The sequence below is a fragment of the Tyto alba genome, unplaced genomic scaffold (genome assembly GCF_018691265.1).
Source record: "Tyto alba isolate M040663 unplaced genomic scaffold, T.alba_DEE_v4.0 Super-Scaffold_49, whole genome shotgun sequence".
Classification (NCBI taxonomy): domain Eukaryota; kingdom Metazoa; phylum Chordata; class Aves; order Strigiformes; family Tytonidae; genus Tyto; species Tyto alba.
Window position 1 is genome coordinate 142,761 of NW_024881325.1, and position 25,313 is coordinate 168,073.

At 36.9% G+C, this 25,313-nt stretch overlaps 1 protein-coding gene across 3 annotated transcripts in view; it reads left to right on the forward strand.

Moving 5' to 3' along the window:
- The window catches only part of IARS1 (isoleucyl-tRNA synthetase 1), a 107,915-nt gene that overhangs the window by 73,874 nt on the left and 8,728 nt on the right, over positions 1-25,313 (forward strand). For all 3 annotated transcript variants that reach the window (XM_042807004.1, XM_042807003.1, XM_032995821.2), the window contains 11 exons: positions 1,765-1,856; positions 2,205-2,282; positions 2,763-2,884; positions 5,980-6,082; positions 6,329-6,412; positions 13,840-14,014; positions 14,773-14,885; positions 15,171-15,266; positions 17,319-17,495; positions 21,322-21,433; positions 22,425-22,550. In XM_042807004.1, coding sequence (XP_042662938.1) covers positions 1,765-1,856; positions 2,205-2,282; positions 2,763-2,884; positions 5,980-6,082; positions 6,329-6,412; positions 13,840-14,014; positions 14,773-14,885; positions 15,171-15,266; positions 17,319-17,495; positions 21,322-21,433; positions 22,425-22,550 — 1,278 coding nt within the window. The remainder of the gene's footprint in view (positions 1-1,764; positions 1,857-2,204; positions 2,283-2,762; positions 2,885-5,979; positions 6,083-6,328; positions 6,413-13,839; positions 14,015-14,772; positions 14,886-15,170; positions 15,267-17,318; positions 17,496-21,321; positions 21,434-22,424; positions 22,551-25,313) is intronic.

The window sequence follows — 25,313 nt, forward strand, 5'->3', positions numbered from 1 at the left end:
TATTCATGGGAAAATTGGCAAAAGTTAAATGTGTTGAAACCATACATGTGTGTTCAAGCGGGTTTTTGTTGTTGCGTGTTATCTCTGGCTTAATAGGTGGCCATAACTGGAGCTGTAGGTTGGGTTGATGTGTGCTAATAACCTCTTCAGCAGCAGGTGGTGTAGCTGACTTGGCTCCACTTTGATAATAACATGCTTATGCAAGTGAATCATTAGCTATTGAATAATAGTATAGTTTCTCCACTAAACCTCAGCTTTTATGATGGAAACTTGTGGAATTTGGGCCCTTTAATAATAGGGCAAGTAGTAAGATATTGGGAAGATATTACAGAAATTAATAGGGCAAACAGTCCTTTGTTTTAAGGGGGGTTAAAATTCTGTATTTAAAACCAGTAAGCCTTATTATGCTTTTTCATCTACTTAAGTGCCTGATACAAGCAATTATTTTACAAAACAACTTCTCTGCTGATGACTGAAATTGAAAGAAGTGTGTGTGAGTCTGTGCATGTGTGTGCACGAGTTTCCATGTGCATGTGTGTCTTTGTCTTGGAGTCAAGAAAAAGTAAGATTTCATGATTTGGTTTATGAGCTAGGATTACAGTTGAGGGGAGAAATGCATGTTTCCAGGCTAAGTTGAATCTCTTGTTAAATATATACTGTCTCTGAAAGTGGTGTTTTTTGAGGTTTTCTGTGTTTTTAACCAGTTTCCTAACTAGATAATGCATAGATAGGAGCAAGCTGGGAAATTTTTAGAAATGCAAATTCCCACATAAATCATAGCTTCCCCACCATGGCATGAATCTTCTGAGCATTTCCTTTTTAGATTTAAATACCCATACTTTGCCTTTACAATAGTTCTGTTTTAGAAAATACAATGAAAAGTGTGGTAGAGCTTTTAAAGCAAAGATCCGTTTTATTTGGTAGCTGCTTGATTAATGGAGCTGATTAAGAATAGAGATTAAAAAGCTCTTTGCTTTTAGAAAAGTTATATACAAGTTTTTCCTTAGAAAACTGAGTCTTATTTAAGGTACATCCCCATCCCCTAATTCACTTGTGAACAACTGAAATTTGTTTTACCAGTTGCATAGTGATGCTTACGATGACCTTTTTTGTGTTGGCAGTCCTTCATGCTTTTCAGTTGCAGAGAACTTAAATACAGCTATGTTTATCTTCTTGCCTTGTCAGGTTTGCTGTTACTTTACATTCTTTTAGCCTACTGTGTTACTTAGAAAAATAATAAAAAAATGCAACTAATTCAGGGAGAATTGATTCAAGTAGGTGTCTCATTTTAAATCTGGTGAACAAAAAAGAAAATGTTGGCAGTAATTAATAAAATTTTATTGTATGATTCTACAATAATTGCTGTTAAACTTCTAGTGACTTGGCTGTATTTACAGCATGTGCAAATCTAGGATTTGCCAAATCCTTTGCGATTAATAGTCTCTTATCCACTGTCCTCTTTATGAGTCAGATAAAAGCATAAGGCTTCCATAATGACTGACTGTGTAGGATTAGGGAAACAATTTGGTGATAGATGTGCTTGTCTTGAAGCATGACAATTGATGGCTGGTGCAATTTCAAAATATAGTTTTAACATACTAGTATGTCTAATCATGTTTTTGATCTTAACATACATGCTTCTGTTCAAGTTTTATGTTTAACACGAGATCTACAAATGATAATTTGTGTTGTTTTGTTTTTTTTTTTTTGAGGAGCTTGATGCAGAGGACAAATATTAACTATAGTAAACATTTTCCCTTGTAGCTTACAGGCTGTACACTGTAGTCCCTCGACTAGTGAAGTTTGTTGACATTTTGACCAACTGGTATGTTAGAATGAATCGCAGAAGACTAAAGGTAGGTATCTGCTTCTGCACACTTGTACTGTAAACAGAATTCTAGTAGTCTATGTTAATGCATAGCAGCTTCATGGTGTTACACAAAATCTTTATGCTGTGTTTTACATTAGTTTGTACCTGATAGTGGGAATGAGAAGTTAACATTATTTTGCTTTATGAGAAAAAACAAACAAACAAAATGTCCAGTAATTGTTTCGCTTGCTGGATGGGATTGCGCAAAATGAGTACAGTTTGGAAAACCAGTTTATTGCATTAACATAGAAAATTATTGAAGTTTATTGAAGTGCACTTACTGATCCTAAAATTGCTGCTGCTGTTTTTTTTTCTTGGTGAATTCTTCAAACAGGGTGAGAGTGGGACTGAAGACTGCATTATGGCCTTGGAAACCTTGTTCAGTGTTTTGTTCTCCATGTGCAGGCTTATGGTAAGGGAATTGTAGCCCACTATAACTATTTGACATCTTTAATGTAGTTAATCTAGAAGCATGCATCTTCATGTCTTAGTTGGCCATAGAAACTAGGGGTACACAGGCTGAACATGTAGGGAGAAAAAACATATTGCTATTGATTGGTGTAGCACGGTTCCTTTTCCACCTCTCCTTTTTATTTGCTTATCTGCTCCAAGGCACTGTAAAGAAGGCAAATACTACCTGACTGATAAATAGACGTTATGATTTGTTATCTGATGCCCAAAAGTAACATGACAATATCAGGAAGGAGGTGAATAAGTAGTAGCAATTTCATCATTTATTTCAGTCTGCATTTTGAATAACATCCTAGTTCTGCATTGAAGGCACTGTGTAAGCATTGTTTTTGCTGAACTGTCCTTACACAATTCATAAGTATTACTGATTCATAATGTACAAACAATAAACAAAAGATGATGATTGAATGCAACATTACAGGCACCATATACTCCATTTATCACTGAGCTGATGTACCAGAATCTGAAGACACTTATTGATCCAGCCTCGGTTCAGGAAAAAAATACTGAAAGCATCCACTACCTCATGCTTCCCCAAGTGAGGTAAGAGACAGCTATTATGTGGCAAAATGGAGTTTTGGTTTGGTTGGTTTGTTGTGTTTCTGTTTGGTTGGGTTTTTTGCTTTTTACAGAACAGTGCTCCTTCACTTACTTGTGTTTAAAACTGATTTGCATAACAAGAAATCAAGCTGCTTTAATAATGTGAATATTCCTTTGCCTCAGGAAGAATTTTAGGATGATAGTTAACACATTCTTTTATATAAGCAAAAAATGTTGAAGTTTTGATTAAACTCTGATTAGCGTTAATCTCTCTGCTGTAGGAGAACATTTCACTAGCAGTATACTTCACGCCCCACTTTCCACATTAGCTGGGAATTTTCTTTTCCCTCCAGATTTAGGCAGTAGACTTCTGCTAGGTTAAAAGATTGTGGATAGGAAGGAAAACAATTAGGAGGAATGAATGTTCCCAACTCCTAATGTTTTCTTCTTACGGTGGGCAAGGAACATCCTTTTTTCTCTTCAAAATGTGTGCTGAGTAGAAGCTATAATGCCTACCTATGAAAGGCCCAAAATGATTATAGAACTTTATTGTGGCCTTTACATTTGCAAGAACATCTGCATCCCTCCATCTCTAGGCCTTTCTTAATGAATGTGGATGCCAGATCCCATGTGGATTGGAATTATTGTTTTTTGTGGACTACATACAGAGCCAGCAGAGTGAGTTCTTTTGGCCTCAGGTCAAGAATTTAGACTATTGTCTAGAGACTGCCACTTCCTTGTAAGAGGATACATCATATGAGATAGAGTTTTCCAGGCAGATCATTTCTGTGGATGCTGATGGGTGGGGTTTTTTTTATTAGTGCCAGTGTGTCTCGGAAAGGTTTGGGTCCGTGTTGGTTGTACTGTACGTATGCTCCGGGTTATCCAGAGTATCAGCTGAACCCAGGTAGAACTTGACAACTGAAGTTGTTTGTGTTGTTTTGTTTTGTTTTTTTTTAATCTGGCCAAGGGACACAGTAGTATTACAGTAAGCAGTTGCTCATTAGCGCCTTGGTGCTACGTTGCTGGATTAAGTTAGTGCCTGCATTGCAGTCTGCTGTTAGTCACTGAATGGAAGAGAAGCAAACTTTCCTTTTGTATTACAGGTCAGTTTGAAAACCCTCCAGAACAAGGGAGTTGACCTTGATACTTTGCATGCCAGTTTAAAAATGTAACCCTTCTAGTAATGGTGTTTCTTTTGTGGATACTATATCCTTTGAGGTAGGTGTAGGTTCTTTCTGGTAACTTTGATAGTGAGAGTTATTGCAACAGGGATCTTGAGATTGACATAATGATGGTGCTGATTTTCTGTTCCCTGGGAAAGTGCTGTAAAGAATATGTAATCAAAGAATGCAGAACTCATCAGTGAGCTATTGGAAATAGTTTTGAGCTCTGATAGAGTGGAGTAGTGGAAGGATAGCAAGCTCTTTGGGGGAACTCAGTTGAGGCATGGGTTTAGCATGAGTGTTTAGAAGTGGCTGAGTTGCTTTATGTTCCCGTTAGAGCTAGCTGACTTGCTGCTGCATCATGCAAACATGATGTATCTGAGTGGCTTGCATGTCTTTCCTCTTTTTCTTGTATTCTGTCTGCATTTTTATCTGCTATTAGTTCATGTAATTTACTGGATCCCCTATATATCAGTTGTTCTCTTTGTCAGATAAAAAGACATGTTTTCAGGACTAAATTATTGTTCAAGTTTTTAGAGTTTCACCTTAAGTTGCTAAGCACATCATTGCATTTTTCTTTGAATACTTTTCTGATGACTGCATAAGGACAATATTGTCAGTTAATAAGAGACGGTTTTTGATGCAATTACAGGAAATACTACTTCAACAGTATGATGGGTATGTACAGATAAAGCTAAGGAACTTAGCCACTTTTACAGCTGAATTTGACTCAATACCTGTGTTACAAACAACACTGAGGTATTACTTGGTTGCTTAGTGGCTGAACAGGTTGGTTGCATTAAATTTTGTGCATGTGTAGACAATCTGTGAAGGCTATTCTCATTTTGTGTCTCTGCTATGTTAAGTAATGGCAAATAATATTGAAACACTGTCACATTATAATATATGAACCTTCCTGGGAGCAAAATTTTCTATCTCAGAATTTACCTGTTTCCAAGTTTTTGGAGGATCATCCTGGAGACTGGCTTTTGGAGGAACAAAAGCTTCAAGATGGGTAGTAACATCTTGATCAAAGCCCTAGTGCAGAAGATGGGGATATCTCAGTTATTCACCAGTTCTGTTTTTCTGGACAATCCTTATTGGATACATGGTTTTCATTCTAGTACTTTTGCTACTTACATTACAGCAAGCAACTGTTCATTTTATTCACAACTGTCTTTTGAACCAGTATCTCTGGTCTTGATATGACACTTGTGCGGGTTGAAAGGAGATGCTTAATTTATGCAGCTACTCAAGAAATCAAGAAAACAACATTTTCAGAACTGTTGGCTGCGAGTACATTTGAAACAAGATGTGAATGTCAGCTAACTCAAAAAACCCAAACAACCCAACACTGCTGCCTCCAGCCCCAGGAGGCAAAAAAAAAAAAAGCCCCAACTCTGCCTCGCCTCAAAATGGAAGGGTGTTAAAATGATGAAGCCAGGAAAAATAATGAAGCCAGGAAAGATGACAAGACTGTCTAAAACATCAAGTTGAAATATCTAGAATCCCTGGAGAAGATTATAAATTGAGATCCAGTGAGTTGGTTGCATTCTAGGTATTTAATTGTCATTATAAGTATCCTATTTATAATATCTTTTTGCATCTTCTTATGATATTATTAATGTAAGTCTTCTTTTTTATTGGGTATTAATAGAATAGGTCATATGACTCAATCCATCATGTCCATCTTGTAAGAGGTGTTAACAAAAGATGATTTAAAAATAGCTCTGTGTTTTGTTTTCAGCAAGTTATTTCCATATTTTCTTCTCCACAAAGAAAGAAGAAAAACCTGTTTGTTCTTTTTACAAATTGCCCCAAACAGGTCATAATTGAGTCTCATGTAGGAAATTTCAGAGAAGGGGTAAAATGTTTTTAGTCTGCTCAGATACAATGAAGATGAAGCAATATAATGTTTCCTTTTTAATCTAGGGAGGATCTCATCAACAAAAAAATTGAAAGTGCCGTTTCTTGTTTGCAGTCTGTTATTGAGCTTGGACGAGTAATCAGAGACAGAAAAACCATTCCAGTAAAGGTTAGAACTCTTAACATCTCTTATCAGTACCTGGGGAATGTGCAATAGCTTTGGAACTTTGAGATAAACTTGGGAAAATTGAATAATTAAGTTTAGAATAGGTAACAGAGTTCAACAGTAAAATACTTCAAATGATAACTTCAGAAATTATTAGTTATTTTCGGTTGGAAGGACAAAAGTTTGTTGTTTTTTTTTTTTTGTTTCTTGGTTTGATTTATTTCTTTTTTTCTCCTTACTTCTCCCCAGTATCCTTTGAAAGAAGTAGTTGTTATCCATCAGGATCCAGAGGCTCTGGAAAACATCAGATCTTTGGAGAAGTATGTACTGGAGGTAAGAACATCATAATATGATGCCTAACTGGATTGTGTACGTCAGTTACCTAAACAAACAAAACCCTCATCTTCTTTGTTGATGATATTAATAACTCCCTAGGTAAAATTAATTTAAAAGAGAACTGTAATTGTAAGAAGGGGAATATCAGTGGCTACTGTGTACGGAAATGAAGGTAAATGGGTGATGATCCTTAGTCAGTTGTAGTACTGAGAAATACTTAATTGTTCAAACTGACCTCATGGGACTAAGAGGCTATTAGAAATCTTCTTTTTCTTGATCCTTGAAAGGAAAAAACATTTTCTGAGTGAAAGTAAGACAACAATCAACTACATATTGTCAAAGACATGGGTTACAGAATTTGTGATTTCCTTCAGTTAAAGGTCATTAAAACCAGTTTGACAGTAAGTGAAAGGGTTGATGAAGAGAAGGAGTTCCGTGTGAAGGAGAATAGGGGACCAGTCAAGATTTTTGCAGGATATTGTTTAGGAAATAGAATGTCGAGTGAGAAAGATGTTAGTCTATACAATTTCTTACACTCATCTGCTCCTGTAAGCCACTGCAATACTCTTTTAATATATGTCCATTAGAGAAATGCATCTTGTCCTACTTCTAAATATTTGGATAAAAGCCCCATTAATTCAAAAGAAAAGTAACGCTTCTTGTTTTTTTGAACTTAACTTCCTGGAATTGGCTGCACTTTTCTCTTTTCAGTCAGTCATGTAAAACTCCATAGTATTTTAAGAAGTGAAATGAAAGAGTAGTTTATTTATAAACAAACTTCATGTATTTATACGTTTACACTATAAATAAATCTTTTAAAGTTCAGTACTGCATTTCAGAAGTTGTAGTGAAGGCACAAAAGCTATTACTTTTTGATTGCTTAAAAGACTGTTTGTACAGTGGGCTTTTTTTAGTCTTTATGTTCAATTAAATGTCATTACAAATCAGCTTTCCGGGCATCTTTTTTCACATATATGATGTATAAGAGAAATCAAGCAGTAAGAGGGAATAGTGAGAAGGAAGAGTGTTTCGGCTACAGTGATGAATTTTGATGAGCCATGGTCTTTTTATTCAAAGAGAAAACTATACCAGTATGCCTTTGAACTTTTTTCCTAGGTGTTGGGCCCTTTAAAACATCTCGCAAAACAGTGGTTCTTACTACTTAAATCTGTCATGATCGTGCACTTGATACCATGAGGGATGTGTAGTTTCACAGCGTTAACAGCCTAGGGGCTTTATAATTGCTTCGCTGAACAGGGGGTTAGAGGTAATATTATCTCCACTGTAAAGCTGGAGGCCTTTCAGAACAACTCTGGCAGGCGCTGAGGGAAGAAGGAGGATGGGTTAGGCAATGCTGTGCTTTCTGAGCAGTCTTAATTTCCTCTTGCTGCAGTAGTTTTTCATTGGGATAGATGATCACTTTTCACCCAGATGTTTCATTGTGTTCCTTGGGGAGATAAACTGTGATTTCATCTTTGTATGTGTTTTGGGGAGGAAAGAATTGCATTTTGAAGAGCAGCTCTTTGCTAAGAAAGCAGAATTCTAAAGGAATTGATTTGGTGTTGACACTGGGCAGAATGCATGCATTAGACTTGAATATAAATTGAGGATTACTTCATGACAGTAATTTCTGTGTATTAATCTGTCTGGATTTTCACTTGAATTCTTCCCTTATGCAATCTTGTTGTATTTGCATGTGGCTCTTAATTCAACAAGACAGAAGAGATGCCAGCTTTTCTCTCAGATGAGAACTGAAGGAGTGGTCTTGCAAAACAAAAGTACCTAGGTTCAGACGCTCTTCCCCGTTCAAAGCTTTGATAAAAATGTTTCTGAGGAAGGAATACTAGCCTCAATGCAAAGTTCTTGCTAGAGAAGTTAAGCGCAGTGGAATACAAAAACTAAGAGCCCCCCCAAATATCGATTTCCTTAACTGCTACAAGAGATTTCATACAGAAGTCTTAGTATAGTTTCTGAATGCATGTGAACTGCAAGCTTAGCCTTCTTGTGTCTTGCCCTCACAAATCTACTTGTTTGCAACAATCTCTGTTTAAATGAGCAAAAATTAGAAGAAAAGGAAAATTGAACAGCTGCGTAGTTGTATGTCTGAACAGCTTATGAGACACTTCCTTCCCTTCTCTCCTGTGATAACTTCACATCTAGAAAGGTGAGCCACAGACTAGACTTTTCATTATCCTCTGAAGACTGCTCTCTTCTTGTATTTTAAGTGCTGGTAGCATATATACTAAAACCAGAATACTGTTACAACTTAATTATTTGTTCAATTTTACCTCCAGAGTACTTCCCAGCTGCCGTCATATTAGCATATGGCTTCTATGTGTCCAAGTGCAATAATCGGGTGGGAAATGTAAGGAATCTCCATAGTTCAGAGTGGTTCTTTTCCTTCAGCTTCACCTACAGCACTGAAGCTTTGGTGAAACTAGTGTCTCATTTCTGTCATCAGGAAATTCCATGTTGTATCATCTTAGGACCTCTATACTTCTTAAGAGCTGATATATTATATGACTGGTGGGTTCAGCAATCCGCCATTAGTTTGTTTCTGTTAAATTGTTTCTGGATTATTACATGAAATGTATTTCTACTAATGATTGCCCTCTGACCTTTTTGTCATCTTTCATTTGTCAGAATCTGTCGCTTTCCAGATTGGTCTATATATGTTCATGACACCCTGTTCCAATGGCTGTACTAAGGCATTCTGGTAGTATATGAAGCATAGGATTATGATGCTTTCCATTTTTTAGATTTTTTTTTTTTCTTCCATAAGTGTTTGTAACATTTTGCACTCTCTAAACCCAGTGAAAGAGGTCTGCAGAGATAAGTGAGATACAAGTTCTTTTTCTATCATAATAACCACTGGTAGTGCAGTACCTAAGGATATTTTTTTTTTTTTTTTTTTTTTTCCTTTCTGTCCAGAAGTCATGGCCCATATCATACGCCTATCCTTGGTAGGTTGAGGATTCTTTCTTCCTTCCACTAAGGTATTTTCAGAGGGTTCTGTAACAGAAGATCTAGTTGATGTGTCAGAACTTTTTTAGTTCAAGTTGTCGTTGTCAAGATCAGCTGCTTTGCCTTGACAAAGAGAAAAAAAATCTGCATCTACCCAAGCAAGATCATCTCACCTCGCTTGTCTTGGTGAGAGCAACCATATCAGTAAAAGAATTCGAGGTAACCAAATCAGCAAAGGACCTCCAAAACTTCTAATTATTTATTACTCCAGCAATATCATCTTTCCCCAAGACTAAATATACGTCTAAAGAAGGCTTCTAAAAATTCTGCTGGGGGCTTAAGAGCACAGGCTAAGGGAGTTGTGGCTCAATGCACAAGACTTCTGGGTCTGTGTTGTGTGCTTCTTGCTTTTAGTTACTATTGTGCACTAAAGGAATTTTTAATTTAAAAATATTAATTGATTTGCAAGTGGGATTGTAAGGCTTTTCTGTCATGTTAGCTTGTTGATTATTTCTCTTACACTTGGCAGTTATGATGCTTCACTTCAGAATTGTTATTAATCATTTCAACACCTGGATCTTTTCAATAGCAGAATTTTGTGAAATTTAAGTTAGTGTCTTATCACATTTTCTTTGGTCTGAAAACTGGATCTGTGGATTTTACAGAATCCAATTTTAATGGAGATGAGGTTTGCTTACTCAAATTACTTCCGAAAAGATAACTGACAAAATTTGCTGTCAACATATACAGCTAGTAAAAGGTAACAAAGGAACCTAACAATTTGATACATTATTACATAATTGGATTGTACAAAAGTATGTTTTAATTTAGATTTGCTACTGAAACAAAGTCCAGGTATGTCTTACAGGGACAATAACAAACTCATACCTTTATGGAAGCACAAATACACAATACTGCCTATTGTCCTGTTTTTATTACGTATCTTAAAATTCAACAAGCTGATGCTGAAGCTTAGTATGTGTTGCATTGTATTGCAGCAGTTGATCTAGTTTATTAGGATGGTTCAGAGCTGAAGAGGTCAAGGAATACAGGCAGACCGGGTAGTATTACTTGGGCTGTATTTGCAGCTTCATTCATCAACCTCCTCCACGTTCAGAGCTTTAGAACCTTTATTTATTGCCAGAAGTATGTTTCTAGTAAACTTTCAGGTGCCAAAGGTAATCTGTAAGAAAAATTACACTGTTTAATTTCACGTAGTTGCTGACAAAAGGATTTGAAAAATTCACTTGTCAAATATTTGAGAATTTACCACATTTTCAGAAGTATGTGTAGTCTTTGATCTACAGTCTTAGGCTCTCACTCTCTCATCATCAAACATAGCAAATCATTTAAATAAATGGATTTTAATATAAGAAGTGTCCAGAGTATAGAGTTGTCATGCAAAACTGGCCTTGCTCACAAAATGAAATAAATTCAGGTGGCCTTTATTCATCAGTATTTGAGGCCTTTTACAAGCCTAGTTCAGGAGTTCTCTTCTTACTTACTTGCGGTGAAAGATTTTATCTGTGTAAATTTTACTCTACGCACAATCAGAATCTTGTTTGCATCCAACCTTTGTATACCCCTCATCCCCACCCCTGTGTAACGCTATAATAAAACACAGAAAGTTGACTTATTCATCAAATCCAAGTACCAGTATTTCATAATGTTAATGGTGTTAGAGAATGTCGTGGACTGAGTCCATGAATGGGCTGCATTAACTGACACGTGAATTGTGGCAGTGTGTGGTCCTTCAGTATTTTGTTTCTTACAGTATTACATAATCAATATTTATTTTCCTTTTTAGGATGTTTGCATGGAGAGACTGGCCCAGCTGTGCTGAAGCACAGCACTGGCATTTATTTCTCTTTCTGTGTTCTGAGACTTGGGCATAGTTGGTTTGTCAGTTGATCTGATCGTGCCTGGCACATGGCACCAACGAAAGGCCCTTGAACTTAGGAATGTCTGAATACATAGCCTTCCACCTGGTGATGGAAAAGGCTGGTTGCCTCAGTTTGTGTGTGAGACACATGAAAGATGTATTAGGGAGCTAATTTTGATTTATTGAGAAGATAAAATTAAGAACTATTTTATGTCAGAGCACTATATTGAGGCAGATTTAAACAGACCTAAGATACAGACAGACTTGCCTTGTGTTTTTTTTTTTTTTTTTTTTGGAAGAGTCATTCTGGTTTTCTAATTTATAATGTATACAGAGGAATAGTTCCCTAATCTAATTAGTATAGAGAACTTGTCCTGATAGAGTTGGCTTGTATGTAATTTACCTAATGAGGCCCAAAGTCATCTTTGAGTTGTTGCTGTTTTTTGGATTATTATTTCTTTTTCCCCATGAGGTCATCATTTACTGCTTGTGGGTTCATTTCCAACAGCACCCCATTAAAACAATTTCTGAAGTACATGATTTTCATTAGATTTCCTAAACCATTATTAAATTAGATTCAGTTGTTTTCTTGGCTCCTTATGTCAGTAGGACTTCCTAGGGAATTACACTGCAGCTCAGAGGCTGTATTTAAGCATTACTTCTCAATCTAAATGTTTGGTTACTTGCTAGTCCTGTCATGCTGATGCTGTCATTTACTTCTGCTTCCTAAAGGACTTGGGGCAGCTTGCTTGCCAAATGCACTTGATTCTATATCATGTTGAAGTGAACTCTTAACAACCTTCTAGTGGAGATGTAAGTACAAAATGCTTCAAGAATTGGGCAGCCTGACAGACAAAACCTGCCAAATTACAGTGAAATGTGCATGTTTCTACCTGTAGAAGAGTTGCATGTTGGCAATTAAAACTTTCTAAGATCCATCCCTGGTATGTTGCACCAAGAATAGAGAGTGAGACTGTGCAAAACTGAAAATTTAGGTATCAAGTCCTGCCTTGTGTGTGCTCCTTACTTGGCTTTACAAAGTGGAGAAAAACTAGAATCTCTTGAAGACACACAATAACACTGGGATATACAGTGCTCTTATTTACAGGAGGTATACCAAGACACTTTTTCTTGGTGTTATTAATAACATAATGCATTTGTTCATTGGACAGAATTATGTGTAGAGCTGGGAGGTTGTACGCTTTCAAATTTGGCATTGTATGATGATCAGGGTGTGTTATAAGGTTTGTGGGGGTATTTTAATGGTGATTTTTAATGTGCTTATTTGATGAGGAAAATATTTGTAATTAATGTAAGAAATGAGTTAGTGGTTTAGACTCGTGGCTTATCTAGCACATCATGCTGTCTCCTGCAATGGTAGAGTCCATTTAGAGAAAGCATGAGCATCTGGCCACTTCTTGCAGTAGAATCTTGTAGTCGTTGTCTGCAGTTATTGTATAAAGATACTCAAGGGCACATGCCTGCCTGATTGCTTTAGCATTTTTTCATGTGCTTGCTGTTATGACCTTAATTCCTTTTTGAACTTGGTGGTTCACTCCTGCTTACCTTCTCTTGTGGCATCAAGTTCCAAGGGTTAACTACTTGTATAGCTCTCTTAAACTGATCTCTGCATGACCCCTTGAGGGGTGGTTTGGGGATTTGGTGAAAAACAGTTTTACATTGCTTACCCACCTCTTTCATAATGTTTTAAACCTCAATCATATCCCACTGCAGCTTTCTTTTCTCCAAAGAGTTGTGGCCTTGGTGTTTCCTCATGTGGTAGCAACACTGTCCTCGTAATCAGTTGTTCCGTAAAACTTGCCACAGCAGCACTATATTCCCCTTCAGATACAGGCACAAAAACTGCTCGCATTACTCATAAAACACAGGCACACACAAGTTTCTGTAGTGGCAACATAACATCCTTGGTCTGGGCCCCATCTGAGGTTCCTGGAAGTTTTATAAGCTTTTTTGGCTGCTCTGGCACACTGATCCTGTGCTACAGAGCACAGACAGAAGTCTTCCTTAGCAAGGTGGTTGTCTGTATGGTAAGGACCTAGAATAAACAGATAAGGAAAGACAAAATGACTCAGTAGCGTTTTTACAACCTAAAACCAAAATTGTTAGTTATAGTTTTCTGACTAAAGGCAAGCTGAAAGGACTATTTCAGCAAAATTTTTCTTCCTGAATTTTGTCAGGCCATTTTATAATGCTGTTGCACACAAAGGTGTTTTATCTCTTCAGGCAGTCATAACAGTAAAATAAAGAAGGCTGTTGAATAGGGATCTGATTTGAGTTGAGAGCTGATTGAAGTCTATTAATAATAGAAAAATGTCTACCGGACTGAAGAGGAGGATAGGATCTTCTGCTGAAGCACAGTTTCAGTATTGGTTGGGTTTGTTTGCTCTTGCAGTGTTGGCGAATTACTTAGTTCATAGAGATAACCATAGAAAAAATTTGCAACTTGAGACTTACGGCTTCCCTAGTACTGTGGCCCATGGTTTTGTACCCTTTCCATAGCTGTCAGAGACGGCTGTTCTTCAGCTGCTTCTTTTTTTCTCTTGGTGTTTTTATATAGGAACTTAATGTACGTCAAGTGACACTATCTACTAATAAAGATAAATACGGAGTCCGGCTGAGAGCAGAACCGGATCACATGGTGCTTGGGAAGCGTTTGAAAGGTGCCTTTAAGCTTGTCATGGCTGCAATCAAAGAGCTGAAGAGTGAGCAGCTGGAGGAATTTCAGGAGACAGGTCTGTAATGGTACAAACCACAAAACGATGGCAATGTTGACCAAAGAACGATCCAAAATCCTGTGGCTCATCAGAGAAAAATCAAGCAATTACACCTGATTTGTGTATATTAATCAAGTATTTGCAGGAACAGCTGCAGAAGTATTCTTCTGTGGGCTTAGGGAAACTTAAGGCCTACTTACCTGTTGTTTATCCCTATTAAATATTATGTTAATGAGAATAGGAGAAAAGCTTTTATTATTTTGCTGACAGTAGCTTAGAAGTGGCCACGTATACTAATCTTACCCTGTTTTCCTGCTTAAGTGCTATTGTAAGGCCAAAATGAAGTAGCAAGTAAAGCTGTTCTGTAAGACTGAATCGGATTTGAACTGACTATGTGCGCAATTGTTTTTTATTCTTAAAAGCATTTCTTCAATTCCAGATTTACAAGTGGGTGTGAATCTTCCAACTATATCTGTTTAGTTAACTGCTTAAATGTAAATTTTGTTTTAGTTGAGTATATAGGTTATTTTTAAGTTTTATTCTGTTTCATACAAATGGTACAGAAACAGTTGCTGAGGCGTCCACACTTGAGCAAGTTCTGCTGCTTTTAGAAGTGCTTGTAAGAAAATTCTGAATGTGGGATAGTTTTAACTGTATTGCAGATATACTACATTTCATGTATTTGAAGTCTGATACTTTTTAAAAGCCTTTTGAATTTAAAAAATACTTTTTTGACTCTGATTGTAAGAGATGCTCTTCATCTGCCAATTCTGCAGGCACCATTGTTGTAGAAGGACATGAACTCCATGGGGAAGATCTTCGTCTTATGTATACCTTTGATCAAGTTGCAGGAGGATCTGCCCAGTTTGAGGCACATTCTGATGCTCAGGTATTTCATTGGTTATTTCTTCTTCTTTTTTGATTAAGGGAAGAGTTCCTCTAGAAGTAATGCGGAAATGGTGAGGTGAAAGCTGGGCTGGCTTCGTTTGTTCAGATAGGCTCTTGGAATTTGTTGAACTAGCTTCTGAATTTTGGAGATGTTCAAGTACTCTCTTCAACGGGATAATTTGTAAGTGAGGAGCTCTCTAAAAGAGTACCTGAGCTTCTGAGTAAGTTAATACTAGGTTGCTTCAAGTTTGTCACCTGTTCAACTGTCTTCTATGCCTTACCTTAGGTTTTAGTTCTGCTAGATGTTACCCCAGACCAGTCCATGGTGGATGAAGGAGTCGCCCGGGAAGTGATTAATCGCATCCAGAAGCTTCGCAAAAAGGTTAGAAAGCAATGGTTTCGAACAAGACATTTTAATTTACTTGTAAGCAATCTTTGGGCAACATGCAGCCAAAACTGACCTTTTTAATGAAACCCGAAGCCCTGTATCTTTGACTCCTTGTATATAGCTTTCTTATTGGACAAAGTAATTACGCATCATCATTTTAATTTTGAATTCCCATATTATTAAGCAGCTTGAGTTGAACAATGAGCTTGCTATACATCTTCCATAGCGAAATAATTAATTTGTTTTACTGAGCCCCTCTTGTTTTCTGTCTTCAGCCACATAGCAGTGGTTCAGTCCTAGTTAAGCAGCACTCAGGCCTGTCTGCCTCCTGCCAAGAATTACCTTCTGTTCCGTCTCTCTGCTGGTGTGTTACGTCAGTTGGGCTGGTGAGAGCCGAAACATCTGAGCCTTCGACTGCTGAAAGAAACAGACTCCTGTCTTAGCAAATTGGGGGAGGTGTTTCTGGCACCATTTGAGTACCTACGTTAATGATTCTGCTCTAAATTGTTCTCATCATATGTACAAATGATGCTGTCTGACCTTGATGCCAAAGCACTCTGAACCAATGTAACAACTTTTTTCTTTGCAGTATTAATCTAGAAAGAGCTGCACTATCTCCATTTTGTGCCAAGAAAGCATGGTCACCATGGAGGTGATGACAAGGCTTCTCCTTTCATCTGGAGAGGACATTTAGTAGGATTTAACTTGGTACAAAGAATTCTAAAGGGTTCAGAACCTACAAGTTTTTTAGAAAAACCCCACGAAACAAAACAATCCCCTGTTTTCTCATGTACATACACATTGCAAGCATGAAAAGTGTTGTTCTATGATATATGTAGGGCTTTCCTACTTGACTAAGTTGGTGGCAATGCACTAGAATTTGTATCTCTTTCAGACTTAAGCCTGAAGATGTCTTGCAAGAGCTCTAAATGATGTGTAGAGAAAATTTTCATGGGATGTGTTTTTGGGAAAGATATCTGTACAGTTAAGACTACATGAATCTTCAGTATAAGAGTGAAAAATTATAAATTTGTACCAAAATATATGTAAACGTACACAATATATATATAAAATAGACCTATATAGATTTATTTCTGTATAAAATAAAACCAGGAAGGAATGTGGCCTTGCAAAGAAAACTCTCTAAGTTACTGGATGATTTAAATTTACTTCTGTAATGACATAAGGCCATAATTATTCTCACTGAAATGAATATCAAAATACTTAGTCTTGACTAATAATTAACATGATGCTAGCGTGCATTCATTCTGTCATTCTTTCATTCCCACTCCTGTTGTAAAAGTGTACATGGAATGAAGAACACAGGTTCCTGATCCGCAGTAACTATTACTGCCATTAGGGCAGTTGTTATTTTTAGCAGATTTTAGAAATAAAGTTTTCTTGCTGCTTCTATTTTTTCATTGAAACCATTTTCTTCCTGAAGCAGAATTTTCCTCTAATTACGCTTTAATAAGCGTACCATGCCAAATAATTGTTTTTTCCTGAAGTATGCATTATTATGTGAGATGTGACAGAACTAGTGTGAGAACTTACAAGTCTGGTCATCCAGACTGGTATGGTTTCCAAAACAGTATCACAATGTCTTGGAGACTGTTGTGCGGTAAGAAAATGTCACTGATTGAGTAATTGTTCAGTAAAGAGCTGAGGATTTAATTTAAGGCTAACAGAATGTGTAAATGCTAGTAAAATTCTTGTGCATCAAGGAAAGCTTTTTAATAAATTTGGTAGACTTTTAGCTCACTAAAGGGATGAGTTGGTAAAGTAATTTGAAAATGAGACATTTTGAGGAGATACGCTATTTGGTCATTACCTTTTGAAGAAAAACTCACCATGTTTCAAGCCTCTTTCTTGCCCTTCTGACAAAAGAAATGTTTTAATCTAAATCTTTTGTGAAAACTTTTAACAAATGTCTGGTAAATGCCTTTCAAATGTATTTTTTTTCTTTGACTTAACAAGTATTCTTTTAATTTGTGCATGTGAAAGTCATCTTGCTGTCACCAATAGTATATTTGGTGTATCCTACAGCGAAATCTGGTTCCTACAGATGAGATTACAGTATACTACAGATCACATCCAGAAGGTGACTACCTGGATACTGTTATTAAGGAACATAGAGATTTCATTTTTGCAACAATAAAGGCTGCCCTGAAGCCTTACCCGGTGCCTACCTCAGAAGAAGTTCTCATCCAGGAAACAACCCAAGTAAGAAGAAAAAAAGCATTGACTGCATAGTTCATTTTGTTATCCGCTTTAAACTGAACAAAGTGCTTCAAGTACAGAAAAAATTGTATGTCCATATTTATTTGTGGGATATAGTAGATATTATTTCATATTTATAAATTTCCATATTAGTCTTTATGCTTTAAAAAAGAAAATACTTGTGTTCCCGGTGTAGTATTTTTGAAAATTAAGCCACTTGGGCGCCAAAATAAATACCTTGTGTAGTTGTTTGTGTAAGCTTAATACACATAGTTATTTGTACTTGGTTAAGTGAATTGTTTAGACAGCAAAAAACCCACTCTGATTTCTTTAAGTTAATATGCTTTTGTGTTAGAAATGTTCTCCTTCGAGGCTAAATTTTGTCTTTTGGCTTAAGACCAACTGCAGTTATTAATGTTTGAGGATGCTTGTTTTTTCTCCCCCATGTTGCTTAAGTTCAGCCTTTTGTAACAATGCAGTTTCACAGATTGCTTATTCTTTCTGCAGCAAATCTGAACCATTTCCTTTGTTTTCTTTGACTGCTTCTTCTGGCATGTTTTGAGAATACTTCTGCCATGGCTTTATTAAAACTTAAAATATTCAAAAGGCATTCCTAGCAGAATTGTGGATGAAGTATTCTTCAATCTAATGTTATGCTAGACCAGAAAGTTAAGAGCTTTGGATTTATTTAACTTAAAATTTGATTTACAAAATGGCTTGGGGGGGTGTCTCAGACTAGCTGAAAGGAAAGCACATATTTTATCCATCTTAAGAACAGTATGTGTAAAAGAAATGTTTTATACTTATTAATTGCATGTCTAAAATTGTACAGATTTGAAACAAAGCTCTCTTTGACCTTTTTCAAAACTATTGGTTTAATCTACTTACTAACTTAGGGAAAAACACTACATAGAAGTGGAGAATATTGTGGTTGAGAAATTGGTGAAAATATTTTGCTATTTCTTCTAAGTACTTATTTGATTGGGATACTGCTGATGGACAGCTTGATGTTAAGTCAACATCAGATTTGAATTAGAATGTAAAAGCAGCTGGGAAAAAAGTGTGTAGTGCTGGGAAACACTTGTCTGGCTGCCTACCTCTGAAATTGCCTAATACATGAGCTTTAAGGTTGTCACTGTGTCTTTCTGTGAAAGCTTTCGTGGCTATGGAAGTATCGTTTCCCCCCACTATTATTTTTCTGTTTTTTAAATCTTAACATAGAAGATTCTAGTGAAGAAAAGCATTGTGGTAAGCTGAAAGATGAGTCTGTTAGATTAGTTTTAAATAACGCTGCCTACAGAAAAATGACAAAAGGTGCTGGTTATTACGGATTTAATTGATAGCTGTTGTTTAGATGTGAGCAAAAGCCAGACATTGTTCAGTTTTGGAAATGATGAGCTAGTATGTAAAGCAGAGGTAAGAGGTTTGTGGGTCAGGCTATGCATTTGCACCAACGTTGGATTTCAGACTGGAAAACCTAAAAAAATTTAATTCAAATAACACTATATATGACAGACAGTTCTGTGTGGCTCTTGCAATTGATGACTAAGCTTATAGAAATGTAGTTGCCTTGTTCTGATCATACAGCTGGGAGTGCCTATCTGTCAGCTTAAAATCTTGGCTGTGGAGGTTTTTCAAACAAAACCATTAGCAGGGGCTTATTGCAAGTTCTGTGTACAAAAGCTATACAATTCATGTACGGTAAATGGAGGCAAAGAGAAGTTTCATAAATAATGTGGAGCTTTTTATTATTATTTTACTTTAAGGAGTCTCATTCACTATGGAGTACCTCCCTACAGAGTCAGTCTGTGATCTTTGCTGTGTGGGTTGCCTTCTGCACATTTAGATGGCTACTGTGTTTACAGACTTGATGTGTCTCTGTGTTGTTAGTCACATACTTAGACTTCAAAATAGAGGTTGCATAGAGAAACAGATGATTGAGATTTTAGTGTAACTGTAAAGTCTTCCTTGGAAGTCTCACTTGCTGGGACTGTAGAGATGGATTTCTTAGGGCAGATGCTTGACTCTGTTCTGCTGCAACTAGCTTGTCACATTAAAAGCAGTGAATAAAAACATCTGAAATGAAAAGGCCCTTCTTTAGGAAGCCTTTCAGTGTAGAAGTTTGGCCCGTTGTGGAGAGCTGATGGCTGCAGCTGTGTGCAGTGAATTTGCAGTTTGGTGCATCAGGCAGGGCTGTATGAGCAGTTTCAGGCATAAAGGTTATGAAGATATGAGTTCGGATTGAGTTGTGCATCAACTGTCTTCTGCTGGTGTGGGCTGGTAAGCAACACTGACATGGAAGAGGCTTTAGTGACCACTACACACTTTTAGATATAAAAACAGATGCAAGTTGGAAGAACAAAATGTGTAGTTCCACACATGAGTGCGCTCGTTAAGTCAACTGCGACAGGAGCATTGCACCAGATTTCTGGAAGTTATTCAAAGGAGTAACAGAGTCTGCATGATGTTGAATATATGTGAAGGTTGGGACAAGAATGAAATGAAGTCTATCTTTTCTGCAAGTATTTTGATTACATTCAGATCATTATTTCGGTGAAATTATCCGGAATCAATTTTTGATACAAGGTATTAATTATGAACTCCTTTCCCAAAGACTTGCTCTGAGAGACAACAACAAAAAAAAAAACAAAGACCAAAAACCAAACCAAAACAAAAACCCCAAACCCAAAACAAACAAACAAAAAACAACAACAAAAAAATAAAATTAAAAAAAATCCCAACTAACAAAAACAAACAAATGAACAAAAACAAAACAAAAACCAAAACCCTAATCAATCAGCAGTTGCCTAGAAAGTACTGGGATGGAAAATCAGCTACTTGAAAAATGAGTTTTTAATTGCTGGTAGAATGGATAAGCACAAAATGAGATTTGCTGCTCTGTGTCTTTCCCTGCTTTGTAACAAGCAGGGAGCTCAGTAAAGAGTGGCACTTCCAAGTTTGTCTGTTCACCCTTTGGACTGTGACTCTTACCACAGACCATACTTAAACTTATAAAAAGTTGGCTTAAATGGCTGCTCAGTGCCAGTTGTTCATGTAAGTGATTTCTGGATTATATTTGTTTTAATTAAAAGTTTTAATTCATGGGAACCGTGCTTTAAAAGATCTCTTAAAGCTGGTATAGGTGCAGGAGTAATTTCAGCCTGTGCTTAGTTCAGGAAAAGTCCCATGCTTGGAAAAAACGTAGTCTTAGAGGTGGTTTAAGGCCTCTACAAAATAGATCTTTCTGTAGTATTGCTGTGGTTTCTCAAAAGTCTCTTCATCCGGTCTCTCATTTGCACAGGAAGATACATGCTTCATTTCTTGGAGTGTTTCAAGTTTTAATTGATTCGCTCACAGCTAATGGGGAGATAGTCACAGAGGCTGGCTTGATAGGAGGCAACTGCTGCCCCTGGTTGTTCTCCATAGCCCCTTGGAGACAGATGAAGGCTTCTCTGGACAGTGACTGAGAGCAGGGTCCTGTCTTCAGATACCCTGAATTACCTCTGGAAGAGTGTTCCTCTCAAGTATATTCACTCTTGGATTATATTTTGGGAGACTGTCATCACTGCTCATCACTTGTGCAAATTAGGCTGTTTATTCCACTCTGTTTTTCTTATGTGTTAAATACTGCTATATCTTCAGCATATATTATCGACAAATTCATATTTGAAGCGCTCTGTGAAGGAATATGTGGCAAACGTTGCTATTTTATTGTAAGTCATGTTTAGTATAATAAGACAAGATCTTAATGTTTATTTAAGGAAAATATTTTGATATGTTTATTTAATAAAACAATATTCAAATAAACATAATATTCTTCTTTCTTCAGCTAAAGGGATCAGAGCTAGAAATTACACTTGTCAGAGGTGGCTTGTGTCAGTGTGTTGGTCCAGCCTGTGCCTACGTCAACCTCAAAGTTTGTGTTAATGGGACAGAGCAAGGTAGGAATGGACCGGGTTTGATTTGTCAGAGGTGGTGTTAAAAGATTGTTTGGATAACAGTGTGATGAATGTTGGAGCCACAAATTTGCTTGCAAGATGGTACAAGCTCCCTTCCAGTAATAGCTTTGAATAGTTCTTGAAAATAAGCTTTTTAAAAGCAAAACCACATGTTGTCCGTGATGTCTTCTGAGGTAGACCTGAGGTAAATACTCAGGTGTGCACATGAATTATTTGTATTCTGCAGAAGGGTTTTTATGTGAACATCTATATAGACAGAGGGTGGAAGACGTGTGTACATGCACCCGTGCTCAGAGTCTGTACTTTGAGACTACTTTTTAATTCTTGATGTAGTACTGTAAATTTAGGTGATGTCTTTCTGTGGAGGAGATACTTGTTTCGAAAAACGTAGATGTTAAGTATAAAGCCAAAAAGAATACTTATAACTAGAGAATATAATGACTGTGTCTTGGATAATGAAAAGATGACTGCAGTGATGTTGTTAAAAGTACTACAAGGTTGAGTTACATATTAAAAGGAGAGAAAACTAAATGCGGTCTCTGGAATTTTTTGTTCCTACGTGGGTTTACAGTTTGTGTCAAAGTAAGCCTGCCGTGTTTAACATGGTTACAAAGCTGCTTACTGAATAATGAACGTAACTATATAAGCTGGTGAACATCTCAGAGGGCATACAGTCTGTTGCTTTTTAATCACTGTAATACTGGATTATAATCCAGTGACATACAAATTTGACTTCTTTGTTAATAAATACAAATAGAAGTTCTGTACTCTAAATCTGAAGTACACTTGAGTCCATTTCCTTGTGTTCTTTCCTCTTTCCCTTTTTTACCAAAAAAAAATTATGGAAAACAGTGTTGCCAGTTTTAAGGTAGCTTAGAAACTCACTGGAAGTAATTAGAAAAAGTCCTTAGAAAATCATTGTAAATTGGATGTTGCTTCAAACTGCATTTTAATTTCTTAATTTCGGTTTTAGATGGTGTATTGCTGCTGGAAAACCCAAAAGGAGATAATACCTTGAACTTCACCGGATTTGTAGATGCCATTTCCTGCATTTTTGGTCTTAAAAATTCTAAACTGACAGTTTTTAATGGAAAAACAGGTAAATGGAGTATGACAAGGAAAATTGAAAGTCTTTCTAGCAGCTAGGAGTTATTTACTGTATAATTATTTACTGTATAATTTTTCTATACATATAGAAAATTGACAAAAAAATGCATAAGGGAATATTCTATTTTATGGTACTTAGCTTATGGGACTGTTTTTATAGTCACATCAAGATGTTTCCAAAAGCTGCTGCTAAATGATGCTCATCTCTTCTGTTATTTTATTTCCATTTCAGTTCTCATCAGGACAAAATCTGATTTATTTCAGAAAGTGTTTCCATTGGGTCCAGGCTATGCTATATATTGATGGCGAGCTGCCATCAGCCTTGGCATGCTTTTTTTGTCCCTAATGCCTCAGTAGGCAGGGTGTGAACTTAAATTGAATGCAAACTGCTATCTGTAGAGGAAAAAATGTTGCTTTTTCACCCTAGAGAAACTTGAGGATCTCAGAAAAATCTATCAGATATTTTTGTAGCTTGAACTTTGCCTCTGTTAGGACATGAGAATGTGAAATATCTTCTATGGACTATACATAGACTTGCAGGCTATATCATAGTTTGGTTCATTACAAAGATAATGTAGCTGAAACAAAGAAGAAAAACATAATGAAAGATGTTGCAATTAGTGACTATGAGACCCTACCAGAACACTGGCATTCTCTCCCCTGAGATGAAAGTGCTGTTTCATTATTGCAATATGTATAGTATTTCAATACATCAGAAAAAGTTACAACTTAAAGATCAGCACACTGAGAAGAAGATTACACTAATAACCAAATGCTTTGGTGAAGCAATACAGAGATTACTTAACGGTGGCCGTGCTGTGATACGACTTCAGAGATGTTTCAACAGTAATAGTAAACTGTTCTTAGTGTTGCTTACAGGCACATCCTGACGTTCAAACTTGATCTGTTTCCACACCATTCATCTTAAGTCTGAAATGAGTGACAAAGAAAGTAGAAAATAATGCAAAAATGGTAACTGGATGGCTACAGAAACTTTTACCAGTGTGTTTTCATAGAAATATTACGGAAGTAACACCTAAGGGGGAGGAATTTGAATTGGCTGTTGTGAAAGGCTGTTTTGGAGTGCTGACAGTCCTGCCAAGGATCACCAGCTTATGTCTACCTATGACATCAGTACAGGAACAGTCTTACTTGTGTCTGTAATGGCACTGTTACCATCTCTATCTTTAGTGTTCGTACTTGCCTCTTCCTGAAAGTATTTCTAGAAGAATGTTTTGAGCGTTTTCATATCTGATACAATCTTACTGTACGTCACTGTGATAAAACCTCTTTCCAAGTTGTGCTCAGCTGAACCAAATAGCACTGTCACACAAGATGATTATTCTTTGCTTTCAGTTATAGGTAATTTATAGGAGTTTCCTTCAGTATCTTCCTCAAGTTTCAGTTATGTTTTAAAGGAGGAAATAGTTTTCCTTGAAATCCTTTTCCAAATAGTAGTGATATACTTCATAGCAGTGTGATATATGCCTACAGAGGTGGGAATGTACTAGTATAAATCATTACCATCGCAGATATTATGAGATGACCTGTAAAAGGCCACAAAGAGTTGGGAAACTCTCATCTCAGTAAGATGGTAAGGAGTTTGACTCCTTACTTGGTTTGTATTCTGCCACTAACAGGACAAAAGGATGCAGCATAGATTTATTGATGCTGAGTTTCTAAAGGAAGTGGTAAAGAAAAACTAAACTTTCCTCAAGGTTCTTTCTGCTGTAGTAACAGAGGTTTTATTTCTTTCCATGTTGCTCTTGATCTGTAGGTATCATTTTGGGACTTCATATCTTGACATGCTGATTTTAAACTTTCACTCTTTGTAAGTGGTCTGGGCAGAGCAGGTGTTTGGGTTTTTTCCCCCCTGCTTGCTTATTAACAACATGGAGATTTCCTTGGAAAGATAACGTTACCAAATTCACTTTAGTTGCAGGTTGGCAGAGATCTCGAGTACATATTGATCAGCAGGAGATATGGCTCCCCGAGGAGTTGGGGTTGAAGGCATGTACAAAGAAAATAGCTCTTAAAGATGTTAGAGGATAGAACTGAAATTCCCAGAGTTGGTTGTGATACGATCCCTTTGCTTTATCTGCTCCACCTTTGCACAGGTTTTGTTAGGGGAGGCCTGATCGTGATTCTGGGGCCTTGTTGGGTGAGGCGAGGGGTTGGTATAAGCCACTGTGAGAGGAATGGCGAAGGAAGGTCACACACTCCAGACAAATTGTTGCTGAATTGTTCCCATGTGTTAATAAAATTGTGACCCAGTAAAACCATATTTCTGGCTCCTTATTTTCCTTCTTGTGGTTTTCAGGGCTGTCCACTTCTTGCAGTAATTTATTACCTCATTTTCTAATTGTAATGAAGATTTGCTTAGGGTTGCATAATAGCACAAAATCAGGCAGTTCTTGCATTAAGGCAAGCTAAAATATGTCATGTCCCTGTTTTTCAGTGCAACATTGAAATAATGGGATAAACATTTCCTCCCCAACAGTGTATCGATGTATTTTGAGTAACTGCACAAACACTGAGCAGAGCTCTGGGATTTGTACTGACCTTCAGAAACTGAGAATAGAATTTGTCTCTTTCAACATGAAAAAAAAAAATCATTTAAAGGGAACAGGCTGGGCTCGAGTCAGATGGTAAAACAGTTGTCTGTGACTTCGTTTTTGCTCCAGATTGCTGAAAACTTTCTCAACTTCTTACTGGGAATGCTTTCTGACTTGGCACTTGGCTTTCATGGAAGTAG